General features: G+C 41.5%; 1 protein-coding gene across 1 annotated transcript in view; it reads left to right on the top strand.

Annotated features, from left to right (window-relative positions):
- Positions 1-19,536, top strand: part of LOC128350720 (cystathionine beta-synthase-like) — a 42,901-nt gene extending 23,365 nt beyond the window's left edge. The window contains exons 5-16 of the mRNA XM_053309318.1: positions 2,231-2,310; positions 5,750-5,881; positions 7,013-7,082; positions 8,256-8,347; positions 9,586-9,711; positions 10,733-10,817; positions 12,878-12,983; positions 14,345-14,419; positions 15,176-15,310; positions 16,263-16,371; positions 17,175-17,259; positions 17,793-19,536. Coding sequence (XP_053165293.1) covers positions 2,231-2,310; positions 5,750-5,881; positions 7,013-7,082; positions 8,256-8,347; positions 9,586-9,711; positions 10,733-10,817; positions 12,878-12,983; positions 14,345-14,419; positions 15,176-15,310; positions 16,263-16,371; positions 17,175-17,259; positions 17,793-17,980 — 1,283 coding nt within the window. The 3' untranslated portion in view covers positions 17,981-19,536. The remainder of the gene's footprint in view (positions 1-2,230; positions 2,311-5,749; positions 5,882-7,012; positions 7,083-8,255; positions 8,348-9,585; positions 9,712-10,732; positions 10,818-12,877; positions 12,984-14,344; positions 14,420-15,175; positions 15,311-16,262; positions 16,372-17,174; positions 17,260-17,792) is intronic.
- Positions 19,537-21,006: the final 1,470 nt, after the last annotated feature.

The raw sequence follows: 21,006 nt of genomic DNA, 5'->3' as shown, positions 1-21,006 counted from the left end.
GAGACGGTTCAGTTGGCAAGTGTCTCCTGGTGCATCCCAGAGAAATTACAGCTGCAGTCCTGCCTTTTGTCCTGGCCTGGCATGATTAATGAGTTCATTATAAAGAGGCATAACAGAGTCCAAGTCTGCATAATGGTCATGCATTATCTCTGGATTTCAGTATTCCAGAAGCAGAGGCAGTCCTTCAGGGGTGTAACAATGCACATTGCCCCTGTACTCCACTTCATTTTCTTGTCCTGAATAAATGAAACACTAAGGACCATAGCTACCATTCTCCCCACCACCACCTCTTTATCTGTCATTTTAGCCTAGATCACCTGCAACAGCTATTCCTACAAAGCCCTGTGAGACTATATAACCTAAAGGTACTGTGCAGCCATCTTTTCCCATAACAGAAAACTCTGTGTGGTTTATTTCTAAATCAGCTTTATCCGTCCTCCTGCACAACCACCCAGTGCTCATGATCTGTTTAGCTTCCCCATCTAACTGCGGGACAGCTGGCCCTGTCACTCATTCCCAATGAAACCAGAGCAAGATATACTTTGCAAAATTATTTTGAGAAGAGCATAACATTTTCTGTGCTGTTTTGTCCTGCTTGCTCACAAATGAAGGCTGTTTGTTTTAATGTCTTATAAGAGACACAATTGTTCTTTATGTTTCTGCTGCGTTAGAAACAGGTTTTTTTGCCCTATAGGTGTAGAGTAATGTTTTATGTCTTCATCAGCTTCACCCTCTGCCTATGTGGTTCAGGGACCCTAATCCATAACAGTCTCTGCACTATGAAGATGTGCTTGGGAAGTATAACTGAGTTCTAATGTGACTTTGATTTACAATGTTCTAGCTATAGTTTGTGTGCTCTAAGCCCTTTCCATATATAGGCAGAACTTGGGCTGGACCAATGAGAATTAGGAGCACAAAATACTGTCTTGAACATTGGCACACCATTCTTAAGGGGAAGACAAAGCCATCCTGGAGGCTTTTCGAACAGCAGTCTTTACCTCAGGTTTACCACACAGAGGCTTTACTACAAGTTTGGGCATAACAGATACTCCAATGCAAAAAGAGGGGTGTTTTTTTTTAACCCTGGACATAAATCGGGCTAGGTTCCAACATGGAGGGGAAACCCCGAAGCATGTGTGAAGTGGTCTCTGAAATACCACACAGACTTTGGGGTAAATGTAGCCAATATGTGAGTGCACACCCACCTTCCCAAGTAAAGTCGTGGTAAAGTCGCCATCTGAAAAAGCTCCTGGTGTAGTGGTTAGTGTTGTGTTAGGATTTGGGAGACCCAAGTTCAAAGCCCCACTCAGCCATGAAATTCACTGGATAACTTATCTCTCAGCCTAAACTACTTCATAGGGCTGTTATGAGGATAAACATAACCATGAACATTTGGTTATGCTTGGTCTGGAGTTTGGTTACCACTTGGGTCTGTAGGAACAACAGGATAGAAAAATAAAAAATAAAAATAAATCAAGTCCTACTGTTCTAGGAAATCCAGCAGGATGGGCCTTTCTCACATCCCCTTCATTCCCACGAAGAGAGACAAGTGGAAGAGGATAGCTGAGCTGATTTGTACACTGATTTGCTTCATTAGCTGCATATAAAGTGTTATATTTGTCGGGGACAACTGTTTTTTTGTGATGTTCCCTTACTAAATTGCCTAATTATTTTGATATGGCCATCAAAGCAGTTCCCTTTAAATTAATTTTATTTTCCGTTCATCTATAGTTGTTGTTAGTGATGTCCAGATAGGAGCTAGAGGAGGACTCACTTTATTATCATAAAGTTCAAAACCCTTTATACTGGGTGCTTGTCAGTTTATTACAAAAAATACTTGCATTTACAGCATCCTCATGCACAATCCTAAATGCTTGGGCGTGCATATTTTAATGCAGTACCAATGAAACCTCATATTTTACCATGTTGATGTTATTGTGATGCAGGTGCCAGTATGCTTCACACTGATCTTCTAGTGATTATAAATCATAAATATCAAAGATCTTCACTTAGAAACCTCAGAGATGTTCATTGGTTTTATTAAGTTGAGATTTATCAGCTGATATTTGTAAGCCAGTGCTTCTAGAAGGGGCGGGGTGGGGGAAGATATAGATATAGATATAGATATAGATATAGATATAGATATAGATATAGATATAATGTAGACACTCAATTTTGCTACATTGAATAATTTCTGTTTTCTTGGCTTTCTCTCTCTTGTATTTACCAGGAATTGGGTTGGCCTTGGCAGCTGCAGTGAAGGGCTATCGCTGTATCATTGTCATGCCAGAAAAAATGAGCATGGAGAAGGTGAGAGTAACATAAATGACACAGCCATGCTACAAGTCTGCTTTGAACCAGTTGAGCTATCATGGCCTCTCCGGTCCCCACCACCTGAGAATGTTTAATTTGTCAAGTTGCTGGGAGTTATCTGTTGATCTATTCTCTCCATAGTTCCTTGTGGGGAAGCTTTGACATTTAAATCCATTTTATATGACCTTTAGGCATGAGAAATATTCGGTTGAGGTAATTTCTACAGAAGATAAGAGCCTTTCGTAAAAATAAGAAGACATTTGTAGAATTACTCAAAAGATTTCTGACATGTTAACCAAGAATGATAAACAGATGAGTAACAGCTGTTAGTTCAGCACTGATGCAGCCGATTTCCCAGATAGGTTTGGACTGGGATGATGCTGTTTCCTATAAGAGATCATAGATAGATGAGGGGCAAAGACTACCTAATTCTTTGGTTGCATTGCCTGTTTTGCTACATTCCACTATAAGTGTGGGTAAGTCTTTTTTCTGTGCCTTCCAGACAGAATTAATGTTTTTCTCTTCATAGACCACTGAACATAGTTTTCAAGGAAGGGAACTGCCCTTCAAAGCAAATAAGTATTATTAAGAATATGTCAACAAAAACATTCTCAATGTGGTTTGCATTAAAAAAAGGAAGAAGAACGTACCTATCCCAAAAGGGCTCACAATCTAAAAAAGAAACACAGGGAAATACCAGCAACAACCACTGGAAAGACACTGTGCTGGGGTTGGTATGCATAATGCAAGTCCATTCTAAAAATAAATAGGGATGTGCAAATCGATTTGGACTCAAATCATTTCACCTCAAAACTGGCTGTTTTGAGCGCTTCAACTTCAAATCAAATCACTTCTAAAAGGGGTGATTAGATTCAAAGTTGAACTGAGTCAGACAGATTCGGATCGACTCTATCAGAATCTATTCGAGTATGGAGCAAGGGGGGAGGGAGGGGAAGGAGAGCCACATTTCAATCTTAAAAAAAAAAGAGGCACTGGGGTGCCCCAAAATTACCTTTTGTGCAGAGCCTACAGTGGGCAGGGGGGCAGCAACCTGATCCACCATCCCTCTTTGAAAAAGAAGAGGTGCAGAGGCGTGTTTGAACTGCTCCTGGTGGAGCAGTAACTGCAAAACTGGCAGCGGCATTGGCAGGGAGGTGGTGACCCTGTGGCAGCTGCCGTATACACACACACACGCACACACACACACACACACACACAACCTATGTGCCACAACAGAACATCATCCAAAAAAATTTTTTTAAGGTTTTGTAAATTGTGGACGATGCAAATCATTTAATGGTACTAGAGAAAGACATACTTTTCTGGTAGCTCCAGGTCTTAACACTCACATCAGTTTCGGAGGATGAATGCAACTGAAGGAAGCCCGGGCGGGTGCATAGCTGGAAGAGTCAGTCATGTGACTTGCCTCAGGGGGGGGCAAGGCAGTGGGCCCCCAGACAACTGTCTCCCCTTGCCCTATTATAGTTATGCCCCTGGTTCCAGTGTTAGTAAACACTTTGATACTGACTTCCATGTTGTGAGCGACTCCATTAGCACATTTCCACACAGAGTTACTGCTGTAGCAAATTATTGTAGGCTGGAAGGAATTTTCCTCTCCTTCCTGCCTCAGCCAGTTAATACTTAACTCACTGATCAGTCTGGGTCAGCTCTGCAGCATGAGGAAAGACACTAGTGCTGAGTCCTCCCTTTCCTCTGCTTTCCAAATCCAGAAAGCTAAGAAAAAGACTCTGGTAGGGTAAATCTCATTGCCACCAAGTCACCATTTTAGAAAGTCTTTCCCAACAGGCTTTGGGGTGACTAGCAATCCCCATTTCCCTTTTGCTCCCCTTTGCCAGCAGGCAAGAACAAATCTTCCCTCTGTGCATCTACCTGCACATGGAGAGAATTGTTAATTTGGCCAAGTTGTCTTTGAGACATGTTTCTGCACCAGAGAAAAACCCCTCCTCCTTAGTTGTTGATTATCCACCCTTGGAGGCTTGAAAAGAGTAAAGAACAAAGAAAAAACTTTTATTCAGTTACTACAGACTTGTTCCATCTGAGGCTTTTAGCTTTTAGATATACTTCAAAATACTTATTTGTTTAAAAGAATACTTTAAAAGCACCCCAAATGATGCTGGGGTGGCACACTTTCAAATTTAGTTACTTAGTTGCAAATAACAGACAGTTAGGAAATACAAAGTGCACACACAAAGAAATGCAAATTTCTAATGCAAAGTCTGACTAAACAAACTTCCCCCTAGATTAATGTTCCTGAAGGCAAAGCCCAGGCTTCCTATCCTTGAACGCACCAAACTCCTGATGAGAATCAAGCCCCTGCAGTTCTATCTTCCAAGAGCTGCAGTCATCCTGTTGCAGCAAACTCCACTGCCACATGTTCCCTCTGCTCCTCCAGCAGAGAACTTCCTTTCTTGTTCCAAGAATTTCCAGCAACAGGTCTCTAAGTCCTACCTACCCGGTGTACTGTCTGGTTGTGCCCAGGAGTTCACCAACCTGTCAGTCAAGACAAGGGTTCACTTCCTGTTGTTGTTGTTGTTGTTGTTAATTTGATTTCTATACCTCCCTTCCAAAAATGGCTCAGGGCGGTATACACAGAGAAATAACAAATAAATAAGATGGATCCCTGTCCCCAAAGGGCTCACATTCTAAAAAGTAACACAAGATAGACACCAGCAACAGTCACTGGAGGTACTGTGCTGGGGGTGGATAGGGCCAGTTACTCTCCCCCTGCTAAATAAAGAGAATCACCACGGTAAAAGAAGCCTCTTTGCCCAATTAGCGGGGGGGGGGACCTGACTACAACTCCCAACACTGAAGGCAGTGGGAATGCAAGTCAAGCCCTTGTGGAGCTTCCAGTTTGATCCAGTAATTTCTTATTAGCCTAGGGACTACAGTGTGCATGCTAAGTGAGCTTTCCCCTTTATTTCAATGGTGGAAGCAGAACTGTGTGCCAGTGCCTTTGTGTCTGCGGATCTGGCCCATCAAGTGAAATGAATGTGCTGGAGTGCATGTGGGGCTTTGGATTTGGGCAGTTATCTTTAGTGGGACTAGATCAGTTTAAAGCTGCAGTTCTAAACACACTTACTGAACACCAAGTCTCATTTGACTCAATAAATTTACTTTTGAGGAAAACAGGTTAAGGATTGCACTATAATTCCAAGTACTCTGGCTTATGGTGGCCATGAGTAAGCCAGTTTTGTGTGGGGTAATTATCAGACACATTAAGTTTGTTTTTAATTTCACTTTTTAAATTTGTTTGCTACCTGTCTCCAATCTTTTAGATGGGCTAGAAATGTAAATGAAAAATAATTAAATATATACTTGTATAAGTTAAGACATTTGTCTATATTTACAGAGTTGGAGGCTGTAAATGTAGCAGTGCAAAAAACTAATTTAGAGTCTTTCTTCTTTGTTACAGGTGGATATCTTGAGAGCTCTTGGGGCTGAGATTGTAAGAACTCCATGCACAAGATATGATGCTCCTGAATCAAATGTCCGTGTTGCTTGGAAACTGAAAAATGAAATTCCAAACTCGCATATATTGGATCAGGTAAACAGATTTTGCTTTTTGTACAGTTGCTTACTTTAATGCTTGGATTGGATTAGTTGGTGTTTACTTCTATCCTTTCAGACCAGGAAGATGCATTCATGCTGCAGAGAGCTTTTGTAGCTTCGCAGCATGGAGCATGCAGGATGGGGTGGGATTATTTTAGCTGATCTCTGCTTCCCCAGGAAGTTATTCACACTTGTCTTCAGGATTCAGGGTAAATGTTAAGAGAAACCACTTCGAAGTGCACTCACGACATTGAGGGAAGCAGCCTCTTCCCTCTGCTCTCGGGTGTTGTTGTTTTTTTGCAAGTACACATGGCAGGCATCAGTGTTTTCCTTCCTAGTCAATGGCGGTGGGTGGGTGGGGGGAGAGTGCCCTGCAGAGATAGATCTGCACATCTGAAGAGACCATGCCTCTTATCATGCTAATGATTCTACGTCAACGCCTCTTTCTGTTTGCCCCAGTGTTTTCAGAAAAAGTAGTTTAAAACCAGCATTCTAAAAATCTGGAAATACCTGGAGAAAAGCTAGAATTTGCATCATAAAGCCCGACTTCTGGGTAGAGTGGGCCCAAGGATATCGTTGGGAGTTTGGGGTAAGTTTGGCTGGTGTGTGAACACACACCCTCTCTCCCGAAGGAGATTCGGGGCAGAAGCCCCATGTGGAAAGCCTCCTGGAAATGCCTTGTGCTGTCCAAAAATCCATTTCTAAAATTCGCGCAACTCTTGGGGACAAATTTTCAGAGCACACAGGGCATTTCCAGAGGAAATTGAGATTGTTTAAACACACATTCCGCATCTCCACTCTGTGGTACTCTGGAGGCCTTCACAGCACAGGTGCATCTTTCTGGATGCCATTGTCTCAGTCAGGATGTTGGCCAGTAACCTGAGATCCAAAATAACTTTATGTCCAGAATGAAAGTGATGCTTCTGGCTAGTGTATCTTTTTAGTATTTCAGCTTGCTACAGACATAAAATAAACAGGGATGCATTGCCTGAATCAGCAAAACAATTATTATGTTCTTGGGAGATATTTGTTTAAACTTATTATTCATCCAACTGTCTATTCTCTATAGACTTGCATTTTACCTCATCCATTTGTCAGTAACGTACCCTTTTCTTTACAACAATAGTACCGAAATCCAAGCAACCCACTGGCACACTATGACACCACAGCTGAGGAGATTCTGGAGCAGTGTGATGGTATCATTAATAATTATTTGTTCAATATAATGTGTGTTATATTGCTTAGAAATAACTATGCTACTGAATTTGCCTAGGTCTATAAGAACATCTTTAGAAACTATCATTGATGTAACTATTATTCCCAGTTTTCACTACTAAAGTGTGCATCTCATGATTGTAGTTCTAAAAGATGCATGTAGTTATAAATAGATGACATAACATCTATTTTAAAGGGGTGGGGAGAGCTCATTCCCAAGTGGGGTGGTGGTAGTGTCTCTAGAGCTCTGCCCAACAGGTAACTCATAAGTCCTGGAAACCTTCTCTTCCAGGAGCAAATCAGCTGCTAATAGTAACATTTAGAAAGGGTGTTGCAGAGTGGAGTGGGCTGAGCTGAGTGGGGGGCAGAGGTTCATCCTAAGGGTCCTTCCAGATGATGTAAACTACAGGATGTGAAAAGCATTTACACAAATTCTAAGCGCGAGTTTACTCATTCTTTGCATTAATACTTTTCTGGCAAATTGGGGAAAGGAAGTTCTTTACAGAAAGGAAGAGCTGGCCAGTAGGTAGAACTATGGAGTTTCCATGAGGTCCCTGCTGGTTGTCTGAACAGAGTGTAAGTTCTTGCTGGGAAGGAGGATGGAAGCTTCTGTGAGTGTGTGGAAGGTGAGTAAACTTGTACTTAGAATTTGTGTGGGGGTAAATTCCGTAGTCTCCTGCCATCGGAAAGGACCCTAAGTGTGATGGAGTCTCTGAGGCACTGCCCAGCTGGTAAAGAGATTTGAATTCACAGGTCTTGGAATGTTCTAGGATTTACCTACAATTATGAGTTCCTAGCCTTCATAGTTCAGGTATTTGTTTGAAACTCTCCCTATTCCCACACAGTTGATATCAATAGTGCAGGCATAAAACAGAATTGGTCCCAAAGTCTGACAATCTTATGAGACATTACTCACTTCTACGTAACCTCTAAACTACTCTTCCACTGCTGTTCCCCACAGTGAAGGGCAACTGCTTGTCCTTAAGCAGAGAAACACATCCCGAATGGTTGTGCTGGTGCATTGCCGTGTATATTCTTCTCATTAGACCCAAACGGATGCGTTATAGGAGTTGGTATCAGTTATTCCTTTTGAAGATTTAGAGAAGGAATGCAGTCTGATGTGTTTTTTCCCCTCCTCTCTTTCTTAATACCAGGCAAAGTCGATATGTTTGTGGCTGGAGCGGGCACAGGAGGCACCATCACTGGTATTGCCAGAAAGATGAAAGAGAAATGTCCTGAGTGCATAGTATGTGAAAGGCTTCTTCAGCTCACTTCAGACATTTGGGCCCATAGTAGCATCTTTCAAGGTGCTTTGATTGCCTTTGCAACTCACCAGCCAAATAACCCCTTGGTGCTGGGGAGGGGGTGGAGATCACTGCGCAAGTGCTGAGGCAATCCCCACCCATCTTTCTAGCTCTAAAATTGGAAAGGTTGGGATTAGTCATGTTAATCAGATGACAGCAACTCACTTGCATGGTGAGTGTGACAAGCAGAAATGTGGAAGCTTATGCATGATCCTTCCCCAAATGGTCACAGATATTGCATTAATCATGCAGATGTTCATACACACAGGATCACCCTTCTCACACAAGATGTCATTTGCATAGTGTTGAGTGTACACACCCGGTCCCAATCATGCAAAAAGTGCTTTTTAAATCTCAGATGTCTGAGACAGACATTGCAAGTTAGTGGGCATACTGTAAACAATGCTGAATGATGTTAGCAAAATTGCTTTGATAGATAGATAGATAGATAGATAGATAGATAGATAGATAGATAGATAGATAGATAGATAGATAGATAGGCTCCTCTAATCCTCTCTCTCTTAATGTTCTTATGATTCCTTAGTAACCGCCCTGAGTCATTTTTGGAAGGGCAGTATAGAAATCAATCACTCAATCAATCAAATAAATAGTAAGCCCTGTGTTCGTTCTTCACCTTGTATTATCCATAGATTGTATTGTCCTTTGCATGCACAAAACCACTTCTGTGTCCTGTCCTGGGATTAGCATACTGTTGGTGAAAAATAAACGATAAAGTAATAGTTGGGAGATTTAACCAGGGAAGCCTGCTGTGACAAAGTGTTTCATCTCCTGCTCTAAGACAATAGGTACCAAATACAATAGGTACCATATATTCATTGCACTATTGAGTGATGCTCCTAAGACACTTCTGGGGAGAAGCAGAGATGGGTTTCCTTTTCATCTTCAGGTGCCAGTGTTACTTTGGGATTGGCACTGCCTGTCTGTGAGCTTGTTTCTGTGCCTCCATGATATATGTTTCAACTTGTACATTTATAAACAGATTATTACAAGGGCACCATAAGTCTCTAAAGAGTTGTCTCCTTCAAAGAAAATGTATCCTGTTATGGGAAAGGGAGAACACAACACCCTAATCTTTTTCACATGAGGTCAGTCACTGAGTGATGGTTCATCATTTCCTTTTTTAAAAACCTCTCTTTAACAAGTTTATCTTCCTTCGCAGATTGTTGGAGCAGATCCTGAAGGCTCCATTGTTGCCCTGCCCAGCTCACTGAACACAGCAGAGGATGCAGCAATGGAAGTGGAAGGGATTGGCCATGACTTTATCCCAACAGTCCTTGACAGATCTGTAAGTAGAAATGTGACAAAAGCCAGGAGACCGAGCTAAAATCTGCAACTAAGTGCAAATTTCAAATTATTTGTGTTTGAAGTTAAGAATAACTTATTGCACAGAAGAATTTAAAATTGCCAAGAGTAATTGATTCTTAGTGCTCTTCATTATTCAGCAAATAAAGATCCATGTGGTGGCATGAGGCCATAAGCAGACCAGCATTTTTGACTGACGGAATCAAAAGTACTAATTAGAGGACAAAGGTCTACAGTGGCATCTTGCATAATAATGGCTTTTTAAAAGCACACATTTCAAGGCTTACATTTCATATAAGCAGCATACTTTGACACCTTTGCAACCAGATTCTATGGCTGGAGACAGATGACAGGTTTTTAGAGAGCTGAAAGTGACTTGAGATGTGTTGTTTCCTTAGTGAACATGTGTATGTCTTTTGTCACTCTGATCAAAAGTGTATTGTGGGTTTTTGAAACAACATAAATATCTGTAAAATCTGCTTACAACATGGAAGTCGGTATCAAAGTGTTTGCTAACACTGAAGCCAGGGGTGTAACTATAATAGGGCAAGGGGAGACAGTTGTTTGGGGGCCCAATGCCTTGGGGGGGCCCCCCAGAGGCAAGTCACATGACTGACTCCCCCAGCCGCGCACCTGCCCGGGCTTCCTTCAGTTGTATTCATCCTCCGAAACTGATGTGAGTGTTAAGACCTGGAGCTACCAGAACAGCATGTCTTTCTCTTTTACCATGAAATGACTTGCATCGTCCACAATTTATAAAACCTTTGTTATCACTATTCAGCCTCATTTAAGATTTCTTTACTTCATGAGCTGAGCTTCAGTGAGGGAGGGGCATTTTGAAATCTTGTCTCTGGGCCCACTCCAACCTTGCTACACCCCTGCTTCCGAGATATGTCCTGACCCCATTGTAGGGTCTACTCTGGAAAGCGCCCAGATTCAGCCTGTTAGGAACCAGACCTGAGAGCCTCTGAATCCCTAATCTGTATCTTTTGGTTCCTTTCTAGGTGATAGATCAATGGGGCAAGTGCAATGATGCTGAATCCTTTCTTATGGCTCGTAGGCTGATTAGAGAGGAAGGTCTGCTTTGTGGTAAGCAGCATTGCTGAAGACTGTTATGCCCATCTACATTGCCACTTTTAACAAATGAGAAATGCCTTCTTGGAAAGTACTGTTTATATTCTGAGCATAAAGCTCAAAGAAACCAGTTTCTGGTCTGATATAAGGGTCCTTCCACACAAATATTTTCCATGCAATGCATGTGTTGTTAATCATATGCTAGGAATATGATTATAGATCCAGAGGTCTTTCCTTCCTGTTGTCCAAATTTTTAATTTTCCAAGTACTTGGACCTCAACATAGGAAAATAGCATACTCCTTCCTGCCCTTTCTGGCTAGTGGCTAATATGTCCTTTGCTATTCTCAGTACTGTATATTTGATGAGGTTCACAAGTTTCTACTGAATAGTATATGTGGCAGGACTCCTCCCCAACACAATGCATGCACCATTTAAAATGTTTTGTTTTAGGTTTTTGTTTTTTAAAAAGATGTTAGAAGCTAGAGCTCTGAAGTAGAAGCAGTAGTATCAATGCTGAGGCATTGGAGCAGTCAGTCATTATTTTATTTAAGTTGATTATGAAAATGACCTCAAAGTGGCTTACAAAGCAACAAAACACTATCCAGTTAAATCCTAATGTGTAGAGAAACTGAACAGTAAAAGCTAGAAGACAGCAGAGTAAAGAATTATATCTGGGAACAATAATTCCATGTTAAAAGCTTGCCTGAAAAAAGACAGTGTTCCCATGTTGTGAATACCAGGAAAGCTACTTCCTCCTCTTGCAGCAATGTTTCAAGAATCTTTTTGCTCTGAACTTTCTTTCTCTGAGAATATTCTTTCTACTTTCTGTTCTGTGCAACATTGCACAGCCATGTGTATCTCCTTTGGTCATGGAAGGACTTTAGTGGTTGGAGTACCAGAACAGACTAATGATGTCTCTATCAAGTCAAATGAAGATTTGGCTCAGGTTTTGAATAGAATCCACTCCCAATTTTCATCCTGAATCCCGTAGTTTATGACACCAGAGTAATCAATCTGCACTACTCTGCTTCTCCACTATGTAGGGGGATTCAGTAACACCATGGGTCGTGCAAATCTTCTTGCTGTCAGTACAGGAGCTGCAACAAAAACAAAGTCCTTGTTTGTTCCCGGGACATATTGCAACATGAGTGTAAACTACAATATCCCCACTCTCTCCTAAGGGGCCCAGTGAGGGCAACCCTAGATAGGTATCAGCAGATCTGTCTGAAGTTATGCCCCAATGAATCATATATAAAGCAGGGCTGGGGCAGGATTCAGCACCACTTACCCACACACCCCTTTTGCTTTTAAGTGTGCCCCCACCCACTGCTTAGATTGTGGAGCTGCTTTTAAGGAGATGCGCCTGCTGCATGTTGCATGGGTCCCTAGGTTGTCCCATTTCTTCAGTAAAAGTACTTGTGCTATATTGCAGTACTAGTGAGAGCATCAAGATCACTATTGTACAAGGAGGCTGTTCTCACACGCAGGCAAAACTGGGCTAACGAAGCCAAGCCTGGTTTCGCCAGGATCATGCCTGATCCCAGTGGAGCCTCAACAGCAAACCCACCTCCAGAGCCACCCACTGAACACTCTCTTAACTGCGTTTTTCTGCTCGTCTGCCAGCCCCAGCTGACAGGAACAGACTGTGGGGTTCCTGGCCAGCTTTGGGGAGGGGAGGGGAGGGGAGGGGGGATCCCCATAATGCACCACATGAGAGTGCAGTGCATTATGGGAATTCCGAGGGGTGCAGCAACACAGGGCAATGCTTCCCGGCACCCTGACCCTCTTAGCTACCAGCAGCCGCTGATAATCATTTGAGTGAGCAATCCACCCGTCCAACAAACAGAAACAGATTGTCTGTGGGGAGGTAAGCTTTTTAGGGCTTCCTCGCTGCTGACAATGTAGCACTTTCTCACCGATGATGAGAAGGGGCTCAAAGTCTCTAGAAAACTTTTACAAGGACCAGCTTTGCACCCCCTTTATCCATGCCTGTGTTCAGTGTTGCACTGTAACTTTCTAGTCATTGATTTATTGCTTGTTAGGTAATGTGTCTGCTATCTTCTTTGTGTGGCAGGAGGCAGTGCGGGCAGTGCAATGTCTGTGGCTGTGAGAGCAGCCAAGCAGCTGAAAGAGGGTCAGCGCTGTGTTGTCCTCCTACCGGACTCTGTGAGGAACTACATGTAAGATAATGTCTTCCTTTCATTTTTGGCTTTCCATCTATGGAGGCCCATTAGTTGAAACCATTCAGCTGTGCTTGGAAGAGAGTATCTGCATGGGTTAAATGGCTTGTGCTGTTGCTCTTGCATCATATTAACCGCAGTTAAGAATTCTTTTTAGAGTTTGAAGAGAAGTAAAATGTTCTTCCCCACCACTTCACACACACCATTGCCACTGATATCGGATAACTTGTAATTCTGTAGAAATAGTCCAACATAAAATTAGTTACAGCTAGATGATTAACACCTGCAAAATAAAAGGATTGTGTTGTTAGTAGACGCATGCAAAGTGTTGCAAAAGTTTTATAGCTTAAACAGATCAGCTGCTACCAATTTTAGTATATAGTTCACAAATAGATTCTGAGGCCAAAGTTTTCTAGAATAACTCACGACCTTGGGTGTCCAATTCAAAGCCACTTAAGAGAGTTGACTTTTCAGAACAGGCTTAACATCTGCCCTCAGAAAATCAAACTCCTTGAAAGATACTCAGTCTGAAAGATACTCATTAGTTATCTCAATGCTTTGACTTCATAGTAACACGTTAAAAAGTGGTTCATTAATTTAGTGTTTTATTGGCATATTAGTCCTAGAGAATGAGAGAAGCAGAATAATGTGCAGCTTCTGACAATGAGGGTATCATTCTCTTTAAAATTATTATTATTATTTTCTTATTCTTTTTCTTTTCTTTTTGCATTTGGCTTGCCAAGAGGATTAATTTTCCTTGCCTTCTGCAGCCACATTGTCTGATCTTGCAATGTTTTTGCAGTCCACTGCATCTCTTTCTCACCATTGGCCTTCCCCTGGTCTCATTCCTTCTACTTGTTCTTTCTATCCACATTCATCAGCTGATGCCATTCCACACCATCTCATTTGATCCTTTATTCCTAATTACAGAAGCCTCCCTACCATTTCAGTTTCTGCTGTTGCCAGTTCAGGTTGCAATCCAGCTCCATTCAAAGCAATGGGGATGTGCTACTAATCATGCTGGGACTGTGCCTTTGAACACACCTTTCATCTTGGTTGCCTAGTATTCTTACCTGTGCAACATCAGCAGGTGAACTATTGCTTTATACAACTTACTTTTCAGCTTTACTGTCATTCTCTTATTAAACAACAACATGATCCATTTCCTCGATTTAAGTCCTGTCCTATTCGTTCTTTGTTTAACCTCAGTCTGTTATCTTGTCTATAAATAATCAGCCTTGTTTGAAAAATTGGAGTGCCTGAAGGTTAAAAAAATGGTAATTGAGGCAGACTGGTACAGGGATGGATGCTGGAATGAAACACTGAGGTCTAACACAAATGTCTTTATTTGTTATCTCCAGGTCTAAGTTTTTGAATGACAAATGGATGACCAAGAATGGATTTCTAAAAGAAGATGTCCAAGAGTATAATCCTTGGTATGGCTCAGACTTGCCTCACCTGTTCTTCATCGTGTTTACCATGTAGCAGCTGCAAGTGTGTGTGTATGTGGTGGTGGTGTGAGAATACTTGTGCCAGTTAATATTTTTGCCCCAATCTCTCTCTCTTCATGTGCCTTCTCCAGCTGGGAGGTTGGTGGCCAGCAAAAGCCACAGATCACAGTCCCTAGAATTGTGGATATCTCCTGTGTCCATTTCCAGCCATTTTTTCAGGTCATCCATCCCTCCATCCCTCCTCCTTCCTCTTGATCTTTTTCCTGCTAGCTTTCCTTCTAGTGTTAGTTGGGGTATTTGATATTTTATTCTTCTCGGATATGTCCACAATACTCTGGTTAGCATCTCTTTATTGTCTGTATTATTTGTTTATGTGTTTTTGCTTTTTGAAGTACTTCTTCATTTGTTGTTCTTCTAGTCCATTTAATCTTGAATATTCTTCTGAGACACCACATCTCAAAGGCTTCCAGTTTTTTATGTGCTTCTTTCTTGATGCCCCAATATAATGTCCTTATAAATAGGCTCCTGTTCACAAATGTAATGTGGCTCTAAATGGCTTGCTAACCCAAGGACAAACATCTCGGGTCCTTTCAACATTAACCCCTTGTACCAAAGGCAGCTTTGCCTCCATCACAGTCATCTTTTGTTTCGTGTGTGTCTTTATAGAGCAACGTTTAAATGATACATTGAGCAGAATCTGACCCCTAGGAGTTAACAACACCTGTGGTTCTTTTGTAACAGGTGGTGGAATATCAAAGTGCAGAAGCTGAACCTCTTAGCCCCTCTGACTCTTCTCCCGGATGTGAATTGTCAAAAGGCCATTGAAATCCTCCGTGAGAAAGGATATGACCAGGCTCCAGTTGTTGCAGAATCAGGGTAACTCTTGTTCACTGAATGCTTCATTTTAAAACTATCAGTAGTCTTCAAGATGGAGTCACCTTATGTGGCGTAGTGGGGAAATGCTTGATTAGCAAGCAGAAGGTTGCCGGGTCGAATCCCCACTGGTATTTTCCCCAGACTATGGGAAACACCTATATTGGGCAGCAGCGATATAGGAAGGTGCTGAAAGGCATCATCTCTTACTGTGTGGGGAGAGGCAATGGTAAACCCCTCCTGTATTCTACCAAAAGAAAACCACAGGACTCTATGGGCACCAGGAGTCAAAATCCACTAGACGACACACTTTACCTTTACTTTAATCTTCAAGATAATTCCACAATCCTCAAGCTCTAAAACACTAAGGAAGAATAATGTATATAATATGGCATCTTAAAGAAAGACTTTAAATAATATGGACTCTTTCTAGTCCTCTATGGTTACTATGCGGCCCACATGGAGAGGATTCCCTTAGGCTCTTGCCTGTACCATTTAAAGCTTCCTTTAAGTATTTATTTCTTGGTACATTTTCATACAGTCCAAATGTTAGGTATTAGCTTACCATCAAGGTTGCCACCTTTAGTATTAAACCTGTTCCTGTGTCTTTAATAACAGTCTAAGATACAGAAATTTACCAGGCAGCACCTTTTTTGGCATGGACATGAAGGACAGGAAGAGTCTGTATGCCAGTCTGCTGTTGGGGCACAAGAGCAGGTCTAGTTTGAAAGGGTGGCAACCCTGCTTACCCCTGAGTTTCAGCATAGCTGCTTGTTCAGGAAGTGAACTCTGCCTCCCAGCTATCAGTGTGTCTAGCATCTTGTCTGAATATATATATATATATGATACAAATGAGCCCCTGGTGACCTAGTCTACATTGTGAAAATTCAACTAAGTTAATTTCACATTTCTAAATACAAGCACTGTCTCTGTAAAAATCTTTGTTTTCTTGAAGCCTCATCTTGGGAATGGTAACTCTCAGCAGCATCCTCTCTTCAGTCATGGCTGGAAATGCCCAGTTCTCAGACCCAGTCATGAAGGTCATTTATCAACAGTTTTCAAAGGTATTTATTGATAGAACCAAACAGCATCCAGAAGTGTAGTTGGTACCTGCTTTAAGCCAAATGTAAAGGGAGAGGATAGGGGTACAAGAAACAAAAGTAGAAGCTGAGGAAGAAGGACAGAAGGTATGAGCCTAGAGGAAGGGAAGAAAGAAGAAAAGTATCAATCAGAAATTGTAGCACTCGCCTAAGATCCATCATGCACGATTCTTGCACATGTCTATGGGAAGACTAGAAGATTATTGTGCTTCTGGTCTAATCTTGAAAGATGACGCACAGTATGTTATGCATGTCTGAAGAAGTTTCTTATGTATCATGCTTTATGCAATTTGCCCGGAAGAGGAACATACAAGGGCTGTGCATGTGCATCAAAATCAAGCACCCTTGTGTATGTTAGAGAGTACAAAAGAATACACAGAGAATTCTAGGTAGGGCAAACTAGACTGTCCTTCTGAGGCAAAATTTTGCCTCAGTTCTTATTTTCAAGATTCCTGCATACAGAGTGATTCTTTCTGTTGCCACAGACGTATAGGTAAAGTACAGAAAAATAATGTATGAGCCAGATCCACTTCTCCTAGGTTCTGTGTGCACAGTTTCTCTCCTGTAATAATACAATAGGGAAGGGCCATGCATAGAATTGTATAAGTAGGGCTTTGGAGCAATCAGGGCCTTGACCTGGAGCATCTGATTTGCATCTCCAATGTGGTTGGAGCTAGGACAATTCTGTGGGGGAAGGAAACTGAGAATGTATGGGTTAGATTGCCAGTAACAGCTTGAATGGTTTTATGTTTGGGATTTCTCTACAGATTAGCTTGGATGACACCCTTGGAAAGCTTTCACACATCCTGGAAAATGATCACTTTGCTATAGTTGTGCATGAATTGGAGCAGTGTAAGTGTGACGTTTAGTTAAGAACAACTGAAGTTTATCTCATACACCTTCTTAGCCGCTGTCTACTTGCCTACATTTTAAAAAGTCTTCCATCCATTCTCTTTGAGAGATGTTTCAGGGAAGGATGTTCACAAGCAGAGGAGCAGCTGTGAAGGGTGCCACTTAGTATACAGAAGGCACTCTCAAATAACCCCTGTCAAGATGGGGCAGAAGGAAGGGATTTTTCAGGTTTATGGGCAGGGTTATCCTTAGAGAGCCCTGGCAGGGTGCAGAGCCAAGGGCAAATCAGCCAGTGTGGGGCCCCCTTCCAGTTAATTCTAATGGGGGTTAAAAGAGTGGGGCCCGGGGCAGTCACCGTGCTTGCCATGCTCTAAGGACAGCCCTATGTATTGGTCTCAAGCTGTTTAGGACAGGCTGGTTTGACAGGCTCTGGGCTGTGGGTCTTAAGACAATATTCTATTGTGGATATCATTTAACCCTAATTTGGGGATGTCAGCAATGTGTAATTCCTATTCCTTTGTGTGTGCTTCCAGACAATGCTGATGGCAGCTCCTTCATGAAACAGATGGTATTTGGTGTGGTCACAGCTGTTGACCTCCTCAGCTTTGTCACCCCAAGGAACAAGCCCCCTGAGCCAAGAGATGTAACACCCAAATCAGCCTCTTCTGAAAGAATGTTCTCCGTGGCAGAAGCAGGAAAAAAAATGACCGAAGACTATTAAAATAATGTTATCCTTTAAAAAAAGAACAATACTAGACAATTTCCCCAGGGTGTTTTTCACATAGTGCTTTTAGCTCGTATCTCCTCCAGAATGGATGGTGTGCATTATCATAGCAGCCAGATTTACTCCAACGTCCCTGCAAACTCTCGGGGAGCACATCACGCATGATTCAGATTTTTAACTGCACATTAGAGTGTCGCCAGGGTAATATTCTATCCAGGGTAAAAAAACCCAACAACAGATGGTATTTGCTGTGGTCACAGTTGTTGACCTCCTCAGCTTTATCACTCCAAGGAACAAGCCCCCAGAGCCAATGTAATGTAACACCCAAATTATTTCCTTGTAGCCAGAGTAATATTATATCCAGGGTTTTTTTTAAAAAAAGTCACTTTTTGCATCGTTTTTTGGGGGGCAACTACGAACTTGTAGTAAAGCCTGTGAAAAACGCCCAGTAATTTTTTGTTAGCTGTGTTTAAGATCATTGTAAATGCTATCAAAAGGAATAACCTGGTATTAGAGTGATAAGAGCTTTTAAAATTAAAATAAACCACCATTCTGTGCTATTCATGTTCAAAATCATGAAATGTATTAACAAATTTTTAAATTGTTAAGGAGAAAGCAGTAGATGTAAATGAATTCTCTCATGTGGTCTTGCTGCATTGATTTCTATCTAACATTTTGTTGTTTGCATTTACATTGACAGATAACCACATTTCAAAATCTGCTGGCAAAACAATAAATAACTGCTTATTACAGATACAAAAACTGCCTGAATTAAATGTAGAACAATATTAAAATGTGCCTGTAGAACAGGCACTTTTCAGTTTGCCTAGGTGGGAGCATGCATAAGTTCTTTTGCACCAGGAAGAAACTTTCTTGCTGGCAGGACTGGCCATGGGATTTGTCTATGTTGCCTTACTACAACTCAGTGCTACTTCTATCAGATGTTCCCAGCAAGGAGGGTTCCTGGATCAGGAGATTAAGCGCATATCCACTCCCTCTTGGTTGCTAACCCTACGATCCTAAAACCAGCCATGGCAGAACTGCCAGCTCAGGGTGAGACTTAAGAAGAACTGATCCCAGTTTTGTTTTGTTTTAAATTGATAAAGTACAAGAAAGAACTAAAACATACATCCAAATAATCACTGTAAACAACACTCAATGTCTGACATCCAGACGTTGCTTTTTTTATCCTTCGATGTCAGCTCTTCCTATCATTGTGAAGCAGAATCCACAATGATAGACGTTACTCTAAAGGGCTACTGAATTTCAAGAGGACTCCCACTGAGTAATTTAGTCAGGATGTCAGCCAGCATTCCAAAGGCAAGTAAGGCAACTATGAGAAACCATGGCTTAAAATGTGGTTCTATTGATCAATTTGTCAGAGTTCCAACTGCTTTTTACAAAACAGTTTTAAAATGTGTTTAGAAACCAAAACTTACCATTAACTTTGAGAAGCGGGTTCTGCCAGCCTTAGATCTATTTAGGTTGTGATTCAGTTAAGTCTATGTTGCATTTTTTAAAAACTGTATGTTTTTTAAAAAAATAAACCTTCATTTAAATGTGTTTTCTTTAGTTATCAAATCCAAACACAAAACAGTGGAAATCAAAATAACCTCATATAAAATAATGAAAAAAGATATAAGCAGGACAGGGGGAAGGGAGGGAAACATAGAGTTTTTTTTAGTGCTGGGCAAGAATTTGTACATTTTGCAAGCTGTATTAAAATCAATGAGGTTCCTTCCAGTAGATTTCCACCTTTTTAGAGTGGCATTCCTTCAACGGAGTGAAACAGTGAAGACCTTCCGAACTTGCAAAGTGATCACAATTTCTGAAGTTATAGGGGTGAGGCAGGGATGTGACCTAGATTTGGACACACAGTGAAAGAAATATGATCACAGAAATAGAAAAAGAAATATAATCACAATGGATTTAACATTAACAGAAGAGGGGAAAGAGCGAGAATCACAAGGAATTTTTTTTTTAAAGGATCATTTCAAAAGATGAGAGGAGATTAAGATATTGAAACATCAAATTGCTGAATGAACCTTCCACATTACACCATGGAAACAGCGGGACAGCCTTCCAAAAATGGAAAAAACCAGCTATTTTTTTTCTAACGGACACACCATGTTGTAAGACAGAAATGTAAAGATAAAACCTGGAAGCAGGCTGAGATGTGTGGACAGCACCTTGCTGTCAGAGCACCCACGACGGTGTCAAAACACAGTTCAGATGGAAGCACGCATAGACTAAATGTAGCGAAGAAATCTTAACATATATGGAAAGCACCCATGTGAGGGATCCACATGGATTGTTTGAGTTAAAAAGCAGCTCTTTCTGAAAATATATGGGATCCAATGCAAGACAATCACATTGAGGTCCCAATAAAATTAATGGGATAAGTTGGTCACAACTAACTTAAGTTCCATTGAGAAAACAATGGGACTTGATTTAGTTCTGACCAACTTATTCCATTAATTTCATTGGGACCTCAGTGTAATTAACTTCATTGGATGAGAGCAGGGCGCTTTCCAGACTAGTTGCTCAACAGAAGCAAAATACCTCTGTTCAGGCAAGTCACATTCAAAACGTAAACACCAGGGGGAGCAGTCTCGCAGAAACCAACAACCCGAAAAAACAGCAACTTTCTTATGCTGGATATACAACATCCTAGCTCTATATCACAGCGATTAAATTTGAAACAAGGCACTGGAAATGTGAACGGCACCCTGCTGTCCGCGTAGGGACTGCGGTGTCACAACACAGGAAGTGTGGAAGCTTCCTGAGATAAGATCTTAGACCCGTTGCAGGGTCTAATCTGGAGAGCGCCTAGAAGCCACTGGGAATACATCAAATACTGGACTCCTTTTCAGGCAACCTATTGCTATTTTTATTTTATTGTGTTGACTGCAAACTCCATTACAAGATGGAGGAAAAGTGGTCAGTCCTGCTAGATCACTTTCTGTATATAGTTTTTAATCTTCTGTCAGAAATTGTGTTGTATATATGATTCTGCATATTGT

Source organism: Hemicordylus capensis, chromosome 3 (assembly GCF_027244095.1).
Source record: "Hemicordylus capensis ecotype Gifberg chromosome 3, rHemCap1.1.pri, whole genome shotgun sequence".
Taxonomy (NCBI): domain Eukaryota; kingdom Metazoa; phylum Chordata; class Lepidosauria; order Squamata; family Cordylidae; genus Hemicordylus; species Hemicordylus capensis.
Note: the sequence above shows the minus strand (reverse complement) of the source record. Positions and strands in the feature narration are given on the sequence as shown.